Raw genomic sequence first — 16,578 nt, 5'->3', positions numbered from 1 at the left:
TTCATTTTTTTTGGTGTAGCAGGAAGTGCTGTTATGGGCTTATTTTAAAAAAGTTGTACTTGCTGCACTTGTGAGAGCTGTACTTCCTCTTTCACCATACTTTCTACTGGGAAGGCGTGGGGAGCATAATACACAGAAACAACCCTACAAAATGTTGTCTATTCATAATTGCAGAATTGCAGCTGCTATTGACCACTCACACCAATAAAATGCTCAAGGCCATCCCAGGAAACACTGTCTCATTCTTTACATAACACAACACAGAGTGAGATCCACTACATGTGGATATTATCCTCTGTAGATATTCCCCATGCTGACCATGTCCATGTATTCTTTGGCTGTACTGTCATTTCAATTGGCCCCTCATTCTGCAGATGTGACATGCAATCCATGAGCGATGACGATTACATCAACTTCTTCCTAGACCTGGAAGTGAAGCCAGTGTCTGCTCATTTCAACTCCAAACACACTCTATCCCCACTTCAAACTTTGTGGATTTGTATAAATGTGTGTGTCAAAGTGATTTTTATATCACCCATGAAAATATTTTAACTAAAAACATGCTTCTTATTCCTGTTCCCTGCTGCAGGAGGGCCGGTTGCTTGGGAGTCATCTCAACGCTGGTCATTCTTGACCCTGCCAAAGTGAGTAATGCGACATCCATCACAAATGGCCTTAAACCCGAGTACAGTGCAGTCAGGTGTCAGGCTCAGCGGTTTCCCTCTTTCTGTCTTTCGCTTTCAATGTGTGATCCAAATCTCTTCTCTTGACAACAAAGTGTTGATTCTACAGCTGAAAAGATTCAGATTCACACACTCCTTCAACCTGGAGAGGGCGAACAGCTGCGTCATTTTGTCAAGAGAGGTGTGGGTGAATCTTGAGTCCAGAAGTGGAAGTTGTTATTTTAGCCGTCTTTGCTATACTTACAATGACTCTACAGGGCATGATGATAACTGATCTTAAAACAAACATTCAGAAATCAGCCAATATACCTGCAGTGAAAAGAAATGTGTCTGTGCATGTAGCTACTTGTTGACAGCTGCATTACTTTCTAACTCTAACTCTACAAGCATGTCAGTGAGACAATGGCCGCCTCAGTCTGTCACCAGAGAAAAACTACCTGTTGTTGTACAAGAAACAGGTAGGAGAAAAGCTCTATCCATATTCAACAGACTGTATCTCATATGTTGGTTTCTTATAAAAGACACAAACACTCATGTTTTTAGTAATTTTCCCATCGAGGAGGAAAAAAGATGTTTGTGCAAATAAGCAATATAATATTATATATATGTGTGTGTTGTTTGATTTTTCAGCAGTAAAACAGCCTGATGGTTAGGAGATGGGTCTGCCACACAGGAAGCAGCACAGACCTGCAAACTCTACAACAACTCCTGCTGTTTTTGATGCTTTTAAGAAAACACTTTTAAAAAAGCTTTTAAAAGAAGTGTCAATATATGCACCAAATCTGGCTTATACATCCCTTGAATCTAAAACAGCCTAAATACAGTATTATGTAGGCCTATCTAGTTCCCGATCCTGTTGCTATTAAAAGAACTGTTCTTATGTGTTTGTTTTCTTCTCAGCAGTCAAAGAGTCCTGATGTCAGAAAGATGCAGATGAACCAACAGGAACTGCTGTAATACTTTGGGGGCAGAAATGAACAACTTGTTGTTGTTGTCATTGATTTTTGTTGTAAATTTAAAAAAAGTAAGTTGATATAGTTGCACCAATAACCAAGATAAAGATGACTGATTCTGGAAAACTTAAAGGTAATGTTAAAGTGAGCACAGTGGGCAGGAGTAACAAAGGTAGTGTTTATTATTGACAAGAATGAAAGTGAGATCTAGAAAGTTTAACAAAAATCACTTATGAGAGAGGGGGAAAAACCAACAAATAAATCTTGATGCTGCCACCTACACACTCTTATTATAGACAAGTGGGACTTTCTCAAAAGAAAAAACAAAACATAATTGACAGGGAGATGCACTAAAAAAGCTCCCTCTGTTATCCCATATGTAATGTATATTAAAAAAACCTGAAATTTAACAAAGACTGCACTTTCTCTGTCAATTTTCATTTATAGACTATATATTTATTGATTTTTATTGAAATTAAGTGATGTCTGTATACATGTAGCAAGGCAGCAAGTAATGTTCAATACAAACACGAACCTTAACTTTACCTTCAGACAGATTAATGTGGAAGCAACAAATATTATATTTCACCTTTGCAGGCTTTTGGATACAGGCAAAACTTTCTAATAATTATTTAATTAATATAGAATTTTTATGGAGTTTGTTGAACAAATGAACTGCATCGAATAACATCAGACTTTGAAAAATATAACTTTGTCCAAACTCAATAACACTTCGGTGTTTCCTGCTGTGCTGTTAGTGGAAAATAAAGTACTCACCACGGCTGTCAGCGATTTTATACCCATGCGCTGGGAGGACACGCCCCCCGCGTTCCCACATCTCACAGGGCAGAAAGTGATTAGCCCATCGCGGCTGTCTGTCACGCCTATCTACCGTAGCTTCCTGTGTGAGCGGTTGGACTCCGTCTGTCTGCAGAGAGTCTCCGGTATGGACAGGCGCCTTACTCCACAACTTTTTACCGGAGATTTTACCACTGTTATTCTACATTTGACACCGTGTATACCAACTGGACATGGATTTCTGAACGGAATAAGCCGAAACTGAGCTCGACGTGAGTTAATTCGACCGTTGAAATTCATTTTTTGTTGTTCTAGTTGTTGAAGGAAGAGGGAAAATGCCAGTTGCAACTCTTCTGCCTTTTACCGCGACCCCGAATAGGAAGTCTGCCAGCCCGACCTCTTTCAGGTTGACAGAGAAATTTATTTTGTTATTGGTGTTCAGCGCTTTTATAACCCTATGTTTCGGGGCCATTTTCTTCCTACCGGACTCGTCCAAGCTTCTTAGCGGAGTTTTCTTTCATTCCTCCGCGGTGGAGACCAACACCCGCACCGGTCCGGACAGCAGCGACTCAGGTTCGGCTGGAAACGACGAGAGGGTCCTGGCAAAAATCAGGAAAGACCACGAAAAAGCTCTGCTAGAGGCAAAGGATACTCTTCAAAAACGGCCCGACGAGATTAAACAAGACATTAATACTGATAAGGAGAAAGTTGCAAAGGAGAGTATGGGTCAAGGTGGGAAGGATGTCAATAATTTACCTTTCGTTGAGTATCACCGCCCGCCCGGGGCGACTGGGCACGAACCTCTGGACCCCGAAACCAGGGAAAGACGGACTAGAATCAAAGAGGTAAGGATCTGTTGAGCTCTCGCACTGTACGTTAAATGGAGAAAAACGTCACTCCAAACCCCGCGAAATATCTGACATTTTTTTAAATTTTCTTTGGCCTAGGTCTGTTTTTATCCACAATAGAACATGTTTTGAAACGTAAGACGAATTATGCATATCCCCTCTACAATTCGGCGCACATATAAAACACCAACGAGCACTAAAATGAATAAAATTATAACTTTTAGGAAATGCTCGACTGAGAAAGTCCCTGCCGATGTCGCTTACGTTATACCGCACAGAGCTGTGGCATTAAGTGTACAACAAGTATACAACTTGTGATCTTGCTGAATGAAAGCTGACCATGGTGTAAACATTTCAAGCCGAAATTGGCAGAACAATTTGTAGTATTTAGCTTAAGATTTTGTGCCATGTTATGAGATCTGCTTACACCTGCTGGTGAATTAGACACGTTGATTTGGCCGATTTTTAAACGAAGTTCGGCGTGACGTTTTCCTTTACACGTAATTTAACAGCAGTCAGTTCCTGGGGGAAAAATGGAAAGAATGCAGGCAGGATCCACCGCCCCCGTCCGGGCGGATCTACCTGTCTTTCAAGTCCCCCGTGTCAGAACAGTACAGGGCTGACTCAAAACCACCTTGGATCAATGAAGTCATGAAGTGGGGACATTGGGGGATCATGGATGTGGAGAGTCAAACACCACTATTAGCACTTCGCAGTTATTTATATGATCCATGTTCAGTGTGCTCCACAGTTTGTAACCTGAAGATGAGGTACTTTAAGGAAAAATGCGAATCCATGCTTCGTTTGATAGCCTGGCTTATTATTTCCCATAGCAATGTTTTTTTGTGTGATGTAATTATCACTAATTTGAGTCATTTACCATCATATGTATTTACCAAGATAGTGTCACAATGCTCCTATGTATCCCCTTTATTCTGTGGCTTGTGTGCCCCCTTATGTCCTCTCATTCCACACCAGTGAAAGCGTTAGCCCTGTAGCCTGCAGCAGGGTGAAAAACACCAACAGGTAGCATGTCTGTCTGATATTATTGTGTTATGTCATTGCACAGTGTGTGTGTGGGGAAACAAGTGGAAAGCCCAGTGGTGAAGTCTCAGAGGTGGTTTCAGGTGGCTGCTGATGCTGTGCAGTCAGCCTGCTGCCTTCTGCTGTGGTGTTATGATCCCAACTCTCCCTCTCCGAAATAAAATAAAATAAAATATCCTCACTAGAATTTTTAACCAAATGGAGGTGGAGAGGACTGTAGTATCTTAAGTGTTATTTCGGAAAAGAGTTTTCACATGGGGCTTTTGGAGAGCGTTTCTCATAGATCTGTTCAGTGGAGTGATTTTCATTTCCATTTACTCATTCAGGTGTTAAACTGGTAGTCTCACACAGAGGGCCATTGAGTGAGTGAGTGAGCAGATTAAGGGTTGGTTTCCTGATTGAGCACATGTGGCTGGCGTATAGATATTCAGGTGGACTGATATTGGCCTTTCATTGAAAATCATTTGAAAATCAGATCTCTGTGGGTCATTTGTGGCATAGAGCTCATATGAAGAAGGTCAGAATATGACTTCCCTGAACAGCCTCAGGGGTATATGTAGAGCTATCGTCAATATTGACAAAATGAAATAACACAATGATAGAACTGACTGAATACCCCAATATGGATAATGGATGCTTCCAGGATATATTTATATGTGAGAAAATTATGAAAAGCAATTAATGGTAAAGACTAATCTGCTGCTAATAATTTCAGGAAATCTTACCAGTGAATAGTAATGCACCTTTCAAGGCCCTTGAAAGACAAGATTGAACTTATTAACAGTATTATGTTTCACAAAATGCTCTGAAATGTTCAAAACATGATATTTTATAAATATATTGCTTCGGTGCGTGGTTGAAAAAGCCACCCTGAAACCTAATGTGATTAATTTGTGTATTTGGTATCATAGACACACTGTTTGATATGCAGATGGGGGACGCCTGTGACCTTAAGATGACATCACCTGCCACTAAAAGGTTAAGGAACCCTGCCGTCATGCTGTCAACCACATGAACCACCTCAAGTCAGCGAGAGGCCATACTGTTTACAAATTACAGTTTGCCAATAGTGCGCATCCTCCTGTCAGCTGATTGTTATCACATAGGCTATATCACAGATGTCTAATGTATTTGTCATCACATTGGTGGCCATGCAAACACACAACCCCAGACATGAGGACTTCAGTTGAAACACAGCCTATGAATGAGATGTAGTCTTTCAATCCTAGTCAAAAAGTAAACTAACCTATAGCTTATTACATTGTATTTAAAATAACACAAACGTTAAGAAATACCTCCGAGTCACACAGAGACATATCTACCAGTCTTTAAGGTGGAATAAGATGGCTTAATGTCTGTCTTTAATCTGAAATTGTGTTAATTTATAGCACACATCATGAATTTAAAGCACCCATCAAAGACTCTCTAAATTCCAAATGTCCTCCCTCCAAGCCCTCTGTTTATGTCTTCAAACTCAACAATGAACTGTGTGACTCTGAAAACAACAGCAGCAGCAGCGAGCGAGGAGAAAAGTCAACACATTACATTGGTCTCGTTCAGAAAAAAAAAAAAAACACAACTCTTCTGAATACTTTCAGGGTTTGTAAGGCAGCTATCTGTGTTTGTACAGTACAGTGGAAACACAGATTGTAACGCTGTGGGCTATTTTTTTTTTTAAATGACCAAATATCAAGTTCATTTTATTCCGCGAAAAAAGGTACTTGGGCTGAGTGGCTCTGATGCTGCTTTTTGAGGATTTTAATAGCTCCAGCAGGATCACTGAAATTTTGATTCAGGTCACTACATGCATACCCACTGTTTATTTTTAACATTTCTGCCATCATCAGCTGGTTATTTGATTTTGATTTCTGTAGTAAACTAAAAAGACCCAGCAGTGCTTTAAATGGTGCTTATTTGATCACTTGCTGATTACCTGTCAGAAGTATTAGCAGCAGAATTTGGGGACCAAATTCAGACAAACTTAAAATAATCAATTGTGTGTTTAATTTTTACATGAGGGCTATGAGAGGTTAGTTTAGGTGGCATTGCATGCTGATGTGTGTTGTTAAGGGGCTTTATTTCTTTTTATACACTGTGCAGCAGACTCTTAAAAACATACTCATCCAGACTGAAAGTTTTTTTCTTGTTGTTGCAGTAACTAGGCATCAAGCAGATCATGTCAGCATATTGACCACCGACACATCTAAAATCTTTGGTGCCAATGTTTGGCACTTGACGCTTTCTGTCATCCAGTTGCCATTCCTGTGTGACAGCTGTTATGATTGTGAGGTGACAGATAGTCACAGCGAGGATAAACACAATTGTCCCTATGCAGATAGACTCATCGTAATCTCAGTGTAAACTCACAGTGTTGTAGAAGTGGTCTATGACAGTGCAGTATTTTCTGATAGGAAAACAAGCGCAAAAGTCTGCCAAAACCTCCAGCCTAATGAAGCAACTAATGAACACATTGTAAATGTTTGGGAGGAAGTGTAATCATTTGAAATACACAAGAAAGTCTCAACTTGACACAGGTCATATCAGACATGCCATACATATGGAGGAGTTGAAAACATTTATTGACTACAATAACTAAAAAGCAACACATAATACAATCATAATACTTCCTCAACAGCTCGACATCAGATAGATTGTTATGAACATCACTTGTAAAAGAGAAATAGTGTTTCTGCTTAAATAGTGTTCAGCTTATCTTAAAGCACACCATAGTCTTGAGCAATTCTTAAATAAATATCTTCTCAAACAGATCATGTCATCCTGTGTGGCCACAGTTGATATAAAGTAATGTTGGTTATGCCTCGTATGATTAGATATGACAAATGTCAGCAGGAGAGTTTTTATTTGGCTATAATACCATTCCCTGGTCACAGCTATTGATTTGGACCTTGCAGTTGTAGGTTATAAGGTGAAGTGCATGAAACCTGCAGATCTGTTCTGCTTTGATACGTGCAATTGAACAAGATCTAAACACAGTATAGCTACTCAGTTGACAGAGAAGACTAAGCATCCTGTCTTAGATTACCTGATACCACCGTCATTACATTATTAGCGCTCCACTGCAACTGCTGGAAATAGTAGTAATAGCGATTAATCTGCTGATTGCTTCCTTGATTTAGCAATTGAGCATCTGGTCCATAAAATGTCACCAAAAAGTGACAAATTCTCACAGTTCCTTAGAGGAAATCTTGATGTGTCAAGATTAAGGTCACAACTTTCATTTGCCATTGATCTGATGACTATTTTTGTGATTTAATTGATTTATTGTTTTGTCTTTGAAATGTGCGAAGACAGATGAAATATGCCTGTCATAATGTCCCACAGCTGAAGGCAGTGAACTCAAATGGATTAAGCTCTAGTAGGATTTTCATTTCTTTTCTTGCTTTTGGGCTTCAAGTCTTTTTTTTGGAACAGTACTCTCCCTATCAGATGAATATAAATCTTATTAGTAGCTGTTATAAAAATGCCAGTAATCTTTGTAGCAATCAAATTAGACTCAGTAGTTGCAGCAATAGTTTTAGAAAAAGTCATAATAGTAGCATTCAAAGAAGTCACAGTTGTTAGAAGCGTCAGAAAATTGGACCTCTAGTAGTTGTAGTATATTGATATCTTAGTGCTACTGTGATTGGTTGATTTCCATCTCAAAGCCCCTGGGATATTACTGAAAGTTTTGTTCTTGGAAGCATCTTGCTTTTTTGTGCTCCTACTCATACATCGACCAAAAATAGCAGCTGGTTAATTTGTGCATAATGATCAAAGGACAAATAGGCTGACATCATTTGCAGTCATAAGTGATATGACAAAACAAATTATTCACCTTATTGTTATTCAGATATTTTAAGCCATACTAAAGCATAGTTGCACCTGACAGCTTGAGGTTTAAAGGCTCACACTCAACTCCTCCACAGATCTCCTCTTATCTTTTTAATTTTTCAGCTCTTCCTTCAGTAAAGCCAATATCTGTGTTGATTTAACACATCCATGCAAACACACTCTTACATGCTCCCCATGACCCGATGGCCTGGTTTTTATTTAGCTGAGGCTTCTTAAGTTATTTGAAGATAAAGTTCTCTGATGCAGGCTTCTTACTCTGCCTCTCCACCATCTGACTCAGTTATCCAGGGATCTGCCCCTGCACTGTGTTGTGGTCTCAGTGGGTGAGCGTTGTGTTTGTGATGGGCAGAGGACAGGCTGCTGGGGCCCCTCTGTAAAGGATAAACGGCTTGTTGTTAGTGACCGCCACAATCCTACAATCAGCTAAATCTGTTTGTCTGCTCGAAATCAAAGGCTCTCTGGAGAACCCCTCCACAGCCCCTCCTCCCTGCCGTCTGCATACTGGGCTTTCACTCGCTCTCAGAGAGGCTGTGGAGGCAAGAGCAGTGGGGGGTAATAATGAAAACCTCAGCTGATAAACAGAAGGAAAATCAATGTGGATGGGGCAGATGCTGGATGCTAGAACACCTGTGTTATTTGACATAGTAAACTACTTTTCCATTTGGCAGTAACACGTTTCCTAGCAGCTGGAATGGATGACATTTCAGGATTTCATTGCAGCCATGGAATATATTGAAATTGTGAGTAGTTTTGAGTGAGACAGGCGTCTCTTTTCCAGATTGAGACCCAGTTTAATGATATTGTCATTTAGCTGATGCCTCAGGGAGATTGAGAGTAAGAAGGAAACAGAACAAACATGCGTAGGGAATGAGAGAGCATGTGGATTTAACTGAAACAAACTGAGCATTATTTGGTTCTTATGTCTCATAATTCAGTGTTATGCTGTGGTTCAGCAGTGTAGGTATGGAATTACCCTGGCAAATTGGAGTCTCTTCAAACAAAGACAATCAGAGATGAATCTGTGATGCTACATGAATATGTCAAAGGAATGTCAAATGTGAGTTGGTGCAGTTGCAGTGTGCGTCATATTCACACTTCCTGTGTGAAATAGGTATCAGTATGTATCACACTACTGGAAGTTTGTATCACAACCACAGCTGACACTGAAACTTATCCCTCCCTGGCCTGCCAAAACACACAATACCACACTTATTGCCTAATAATTTTCACAGGCCTTATTTTGAAATGACAGCAAACACTTTTTCTTCCCAGCGTCATCACAATCTAAGGACATTTAGTTCACTTACTGTACTAAAGAAAACATTTGGGGAACCACTGACCTTATTAAGTTTATCAGGCAGATGCCACCACTGCACATTAAATATAGATTTTTTTTGTCTATATCATTATAAAGTTCAGTGTTTTTGCATGTGGTTGCATCATTCAATCACGGCGGGCTGCCTCACTCACTTTTTAGTGCGACCTCAATCCCTGCCTCCAGGTTACCTCAGATAAAATGATCCCAAAGAGTCAGGTATAAATGTGGCATTGGTATTATTTAAATACTGGAGATGATACGTTTGGACTGTTGCATATAAACTGGTTGGCTCTGAGTTTTTATTGGTATTAATAGCATCTTGAAAATCTAAAATTACACAGGTAATCTATTCCTTTTTATACTGGGGACTCCCAGGATCTCCTGAAACTCCCTCAAGGACTTCCAGGGGATGCCTGGAAATTCACCAAGATCCCCTGCTGAAGCCCTGTATTAATGGCAGCATTATTTTAATATAATAATAGACTTGTTGCTAATTGATAAACACACACTCACCTTTTCTACAACCTCTGCTGTCCTGTCTGACTCATCATCCCGCTCCTGCTGTGTGTGTGTGTGTGTGTGTGTGTGTGTGTGTGCGTGTGCGTGCATGCGTGCGTGCTTGCGTGTGTGTATGTGTGTATATGTGATGTGATGAGGTGGAGCTCGTGTTTGTTTAAGTATGCAGATGAGATGCAAATGAGCGTTTGACTAGCCATAAGGACAGTTTGTTTGCAGTGCGTACTCCTTTCAGCTCACTATCTTAAAAGGACAATCGCTTAACATCCTGTCAGCCCGTCACCTCTGTCAGCACCTCTTCCTCTTTGAAATGCATGTGCACGCAGAGCAGAAACTAAGCAATGGCTTGCGTACACACACACACTCATACACACTCACGCGTCTTGCTGTTCAGAGAACTGTGGATTAGAGACTGGTGGTTTGAAAAGGTTTCTCCTGTCCGTCCAAAGCCGACCTTCGAGGAAACATGAAACGTCAGTCTTCTCTCTCTCTCTCTCTTCATGTCTCTACATGCCTGTCATTTTCTTCCTTCTTCTTTTCCTCTCTCCTCCCTCTCGTCATCTTCAGCCCCTCTTTGTGGTTATTTTCTCTCCCTGCTTCTCCTTTCTCCTCTTTTGCTTTGCTGTCTTCAGGAAGGAGTCCAGTTGTTTTTATTCCCACACCGAACACAATTGTTTTCCCCACTCTGCGTGCATGTGTGGGTGTGTCTTTGCAAATGTGCATTTGTGTTTCACCAAAAAAAAAAAAAAAAACTTCGCCAACCTTTAGAGCCTGAAATAAAATTCTCAGTTTCTGCCTCTTTCTCGGGCTAACTTGGCAGCCTGTAAGTCCTATTTCTGTCTCGACCGTTTGGACTAATTGCCTCTGGTTCCCTGGTCCTACTTCTTTTCTTAGAGTGGAAACCAGACGTGTGTGTGTGTGTGTGTGTGTGTGTGTGTGTGTGTGTGTGTGTGTGTGTTTGTGTCAGATAGAGTTACTGCTGGCCCCTCCAGGTGCTCTGTGTAATTGTCTAATGGCTATAATAGCTGTGGCTCCACAACCAGTTCTGCTGCTTCCTTCATAGGTGTGTATGTACATTAATGTACTTGTGTGTGCTAATCCAGACAGAGAACTTCTGACAATGGAAGCCCTGTTCATTTCCAGTGCCCAGTTCTCGTAAAGCGATAGAGCTGTGTTTATGTGGATCCTTTTAAGGCATTCATTTGAATAGGAGCCCAATCAGAATGAAAATACCTGCCTGGGTGCATTCACAATATTAGCTCATTATATGAGTAGAGTTGAAACGATGAGATGATTAAGTTGATTGCTGGGAAATTAATCAGCAATTTATTTGATAATCTATAAAAACAATGATGTAATTTTTTCAAGCAAAAATTCTAAAGATTCATTAGTTCCAACTTCTCAGTGGTGAGGATTTGTGCATCAGAAAACTGAATATCAATGGAGTTTGTCAAGGCATCACTTTGGCTGTAGGAGTATTTTTCATTATTCTGACATTGTGCAGACCAGACATAACTGATAAATTGAGAAAATAGTCACTAGATTAATTGCTAAAAAAAAAAAAAAAACATAACAGTGAGTTGCAGCTCAAGCAGAAGCAGCATTATCTGGTTCCAGCTTGTTAAATGTGAGCATTTGTTAGTTTTCTCTGTTTCATATTATTGTAAACTGAATCATTGGGTTTTGGACTAAAAAACACAAATTTGAAGATGTCACACTAGGAAATTGTAGAGTAAAAAATGTATTGGGAAATTTATAAACCGTTATGCAAGATATCAAAATGGTTAAAGCAGTGAATGTAAATTGTTATGGATGAAATTATGAATTGAAAATTACCCAGAGATCTTATAAGCTAGTGTAATATATGAGGATGTCCAATGTCTACCCTGTGAAGACAAATCATGCTGTACCTCTAGGCCAAGGCTAGGACGCTAGCGAGGAGTATAAGATCCGAGTAATGAATATTGTAATAGTGTTATAAAGTCACTGTAAATATATAGTTCTAGTGGATAGCCTGCGAGGCTTTAGATATTTTAAATCAATATATAATAATATGGATTGTTACAGCGTGGCTCTTAGGGAGTCAGTGTGGATCGATTGTGGTTGGGTTTCAGCAGAGGTTGGAGGATGAGGATGAGGATGAATGTACTCGCTCTAGGTCCTTTGCTTGCAGCCTCCTGGCTCTGAGGTCTTTCTATCAGGGAATTTAGACTCCAGAGTGACTGATGAGGCAATTTTGCATGTATACACACTCAAACTGTCAGTGCACGTCTTCCGTGCATTTGTGTCTATGTGTGTATCTTGTAGCCTTTGTGTAGTCCAGTCATAGCCAGGGGCAAGCCCCAGCATCCCACACACCACAGGCCTGGATGGGGAGATGATGGTATATTAAGCTTTATTGCCTATACACTGTATCCATCTCAGAGGTACATCTAGGGCTTTAGTGCTGTTACTGTATCTACTCTCCCAGCTCCATTCCTGCTCATGCATAGTCATTGAGCATTAATTTGGAAAAGCTTGGAGCAAAATAAATGAGATGGATCGTTAGTGCTATTACCTAGTATTTGTGCTTCAGGTCAAGGCACGAGCAAGCCTTGAAGCTCGGATAGGAAACTGCACAAGGAGGACTGTACATGTACAGTACACCAGCTGAAATACACACACATACACACATCGCCTTTACGCATTACAGCCACAATTGTCATGGACATGAAAAGTCATGGAAAGTTAAACATGTACTTCACACCAGCAGCACTGTGCTGGTAGACTCTGCCTGCTTTATCAGCCACTTTGCTGCCAGCAATTCACTTTAAAATAGAAACTGTTGCCTGGTAAAATAGAGTGAAGTGAAGGCTTTAAATTTTGGGGTTTTCTGCAGTAAATCAAATGAAGTGCTGATTTTTCTTTTCAAATCATTAAAAAGTAAGTAAATGTGAAGCCAACACTACCAGAAAAATACTGGAAACTCAATCAATAATACTTTATCACAGGTCGGGTTCAGGAGCATTTTTTTTAACCCCAACATGATTAGAGTTCCAACAAATAGTCGATTAATCAATGGTGATTGACAAAACATTCCTCGACTACTTTGAGAATTGATTTTTTTTTTGTAAAAACATAAACCATGGCCTTAAATATGAAGATCTTCAGCTTTTCTGTCCCTTCTTTGATAGTAAATAGAATTTATTTTTTGCCCTTGTAACCGTTGGTTGGAAAAAACAAGCAACTCAGGCCTTGGAAATTGTCCAGACATTTTAATAAAAAACATGATTAATCAATTAATTGAGAAGATAATTGGCAGGTTTATCAGCAATGAAAGCACTTTGGTTATTTTCTGGGAGTTTTGTGTCTTGTGACAATAATTGATTACACTGACCAGATATCTTAACAGCAAAGTTTGGACTGTGAATGCAGAGATTTTGCTATTGTAGAATTTATAGGCTGACATCATGCAGATACCCGGGGTTTTGCTTTGTTGGAGTACCAGTTTTAGAAAGTTTATATTTTGCAAAAATTAGACAAAACTGTTATGTTTCCTCTACAATGTCAGCACTAGGGCAAAAGCCAGTTAAGTGCATTTTTGCCTTGGGCTTCATTTTGGGTGTGGTGATGCATGAAAGTGCCAGGTGATGCAATTTTAAACAGTTAAGACTGAATGTTTTTAAGTGCTGCCAGTGTGCCACTGAGGTTAAATGAACATAATGTGTTGTGTGTTATAAATCTGTGTTGTATTGTGCCCATGGAGGTTTGAAACGTGCTTTCAGTCATTTGATGGAAATATAATCATCCAGTCAGCTAATGTTGCAGTGCCTTTAACGTGCACTAGACTGAAAAAGAATTAGTGCCTGAAATAGCTAGCAAAATGAAATGTCAGTAACAAGTCATCAATAACCCTTCAGGCTCGCTGCACACATCGTTTGAACCACCTCTGTCTAATACTTCAGTCCACTGTTCTCCACTTACAGCTCGTTTTTTAAGCTTCCACAGAGCATGTAGCCCCAACATCAACAAGAGCCAAACATAAGCTGGTGGACATGTACTTATACTATCAAAGAACAAATACACAGAGAGACCTACTGCTCTGCTTGCCTGTCTTAACAAAATCTGAATTAGATTAACAGGTTGGGCAAAGGGAAGACTGGTGGTTTCATTTTATTTATTTATTTTTTACCACCCAGACCTCCTGTATGTACAAGCTGACATTTTCAGCTAAAGGTGAACTGTGGAGCTTTGCTTTTCTTTACTGAATCCTATCAATACACCACAGGCTTTCGCCTGCAGTAGGAAATGGACCTGGTTTTCTTGTGTGTGTGTGTGTGTGTGCGTGTGTGTGCGCGCGTGTGTGTGTGTGCTTGTGTGTGTGCGCGTATGTGTGTGTGTGCGCGTATGTGTGTGTGTGCGCGTATGTGTGTGTGTGCGCGTGTGTGTTTGTGCGTGCATGCGTGCGTGTGTGCGTGCGTGCGTGCATTCGCGCGTGCTCTTCCACTTCCTGCTGTGGGCAGCTGCTTATTGACAGACTCCAGTAGCTCTACAAATGTGACCATGTTTTATTTGGTGTCTGTTGGTTTCTCTCCTCTTTTCTCTCGCACTTATTCTCTTTCAGTTTCACACACTTGTCTCTCTTTACACACAAAAATCATAGTTGTACAGTAGATTTATTTTACTATACTTGTGCCTTCCATTTATTAAAATCATCTCAATTATCACTTAACTAGAACGGTGCTTAGAGAGCACAGACCTCCACTAAGGCCAACATACACCAGACCTCTTCCCTAGTCCATGCCCCATCCCTTCACTAAGTTCAGTGCAAATCAGTTCAGTACATTTTGTGTAATCCTGACAAGTGAACAGACACAGGTTAAAACATAAGCTCTTGGTGGAACAGGAACTTAACAAGTTAAGAGAAAGCTATTATTTGAGAAATGTCTTTATTGATATTTTGTCAATGTGATCATATTTTTGTGAGTATCCTTCCTGTTTTCTGATCTACCCCCATTTACTGCGGTAGTTTGCTTTAGCTGCTGTTTGCTGTCAATGAAAATCTGTCAATCTGTTTCACATTAAAACACTTCCAGCAGTTCAGAGGGCAGAATCCCTTGGCTTTCACTGTAAGGTATTTATTGTGAAACACATGCAGAAAGTGTGCTTCATTAACAGCGAGGCAACCTTAAGAACCATTATAGTTCATACACTAAGTTCTCCTCTTGTTAGCCTCATTTGCCTTGACTTCAAATTATTGTATATTCTAAAATTAAAATCCTATGTTATACAGAATGGACAAAGAGGAAAATATGCCACACACGTCCAAGCTCTAGGTTCAGACATATTGTGCATTGCTTTTTGGATCATTAGCAGTCTGCAGTAGGATTGCAGTATTATTAGCATTTGTTTTGCTATAGACAGTGATGTATGCTGAGCAGAGCGGCCTCTCAGCCTCATGGGGCTTTGGGTGAACACACACATGTAAAATCTATGGGCTGGCGTTGCCATTAATGACCGTGCCCTGTGCGATTGTCGCAGCTGTTGGATTTGTGAGGCCAGGAGGTGCAATTTGTCTTGTCTGGCTTGGAGATCGTATACTGCTAGCTCATTAGCATTCAGAGGTTATTGATTGCTTTCACAATAACTCCCAATTTATTGCGTGATATTGGAGAGCAATTACATTTTCAGTTTTGCATAGCACAACATGGAACTAGGAGAAACAATAATGTGATCAACCTGTCAGTCAGAGGTGGTTTAGAGTGCTGTGTTTAGATCTTTTTGGGTTTGGTAAAGGACAACAAGGCGTTAAAATGGCAGGACACATCAATGTTATGGGTAAGACGCTTCATATCAACACAGTTTCTCTCCTACTTTCTCTTTTAAATGTTCCTACTTAAGTTATTTGTAAGGAGTATATGATGAGGTGCTAAAGAAGAGAGAAAAGTGATTTTCTTGAAACCTTTTCCTTCCTGTTCACAAATCATCACCGTCTAATGAAAGCCACATCATCAATTTGGTGATTTTGAATTTTTCAGATAAGCTGATGATGTTCCTTCATTGGCTGATATCAATTCTCTGACTTCTTAAGCTAAAAAAAAACATTTAATAAGGCATTCAATAATCTGAAGTTGAAAACATCTGTTTTCAGTAACTCATGAAAAGCTCATGTTTTGGAGATCCATCGTTTTCTTAGGACGGGGACGAAAGGTCTGAAGGAACAGTGTTTAGCCAAATTAAAGTAAAATGGCACAACATCAAGTAGATGTGAGATACAATTCATTATGTATCTGTTTGAGCACAGTGTGAATGTGTTAAGGTGCATTCTTTTATCTTTTTTTGGCACTCTTTAGTTTTATTTTATCTATGAGAGTGTGTTAGTTTTCATACCTGGTCCTGAAGAAATTATATTCAATTTCTTTATTTTTGTATAGTTAGAATGACAAAGTTAAACTTGAACTTGAAACTAAAGAGCAACGTAACCTCATTCACCGGGTACTACCCAGAGCAGATTTATTTGGCCAGGTCTGGTCTAGCACACGGTGCAACACAAGAGCCGAGCTAACCTCCATGTGAAATACCAGAGT

The 16,578-nt window shown here is 40.0% G+C and overlaps 1 protein-coding gene across 1 annotated transcript in view; it reads left to right on the top strand.

The window, feature by feature from the left end:
• The first annotated feature begins 2,583 nt into the window (after positions 1-2,583).
• man1a1 (mannosidase alpha class 1A member 1) overlaps positions 2,584-16,578 on the top strand; it is a 139,784-nt gene continuing 125,789 nt past the window's right edge. Inside the window, exon 1 of the mRNA XM_022766746.1 lies at positions 2,584-3,279. Coding sequence (XP_022622467.1) covers positions 2,770-3,279 — 510 coding nt within the window. The 5' untranslated portion in view covers positions 2,584-2,769. The remainder of the gene's footprint in view (positions 3,280-16,578) is intronic.

The sequence above is a fragment of the Seriola dumerili genome, unplaced genomic scaffold (assembly GCF_002260705.1).
Source record: "Seriola dumerili isolate Sdu_G_001 unplaced genomic scaffold, Sdu_1.0 BDQW01000025.1, whole genome shotgun sequence".
In the NCBI taxonomy this organism is placed as follows: Eukaryota; Metazoa; Chordata; class Actinopteri; order Carangiformes; family Carangidae; genus Seriola; species Seriola dumerili.
The sequence above is the reverse complement of the archived record's forward strand: the minus strand, read 5'-3'. Positions and strand labels throughout refer to the sequence as shown.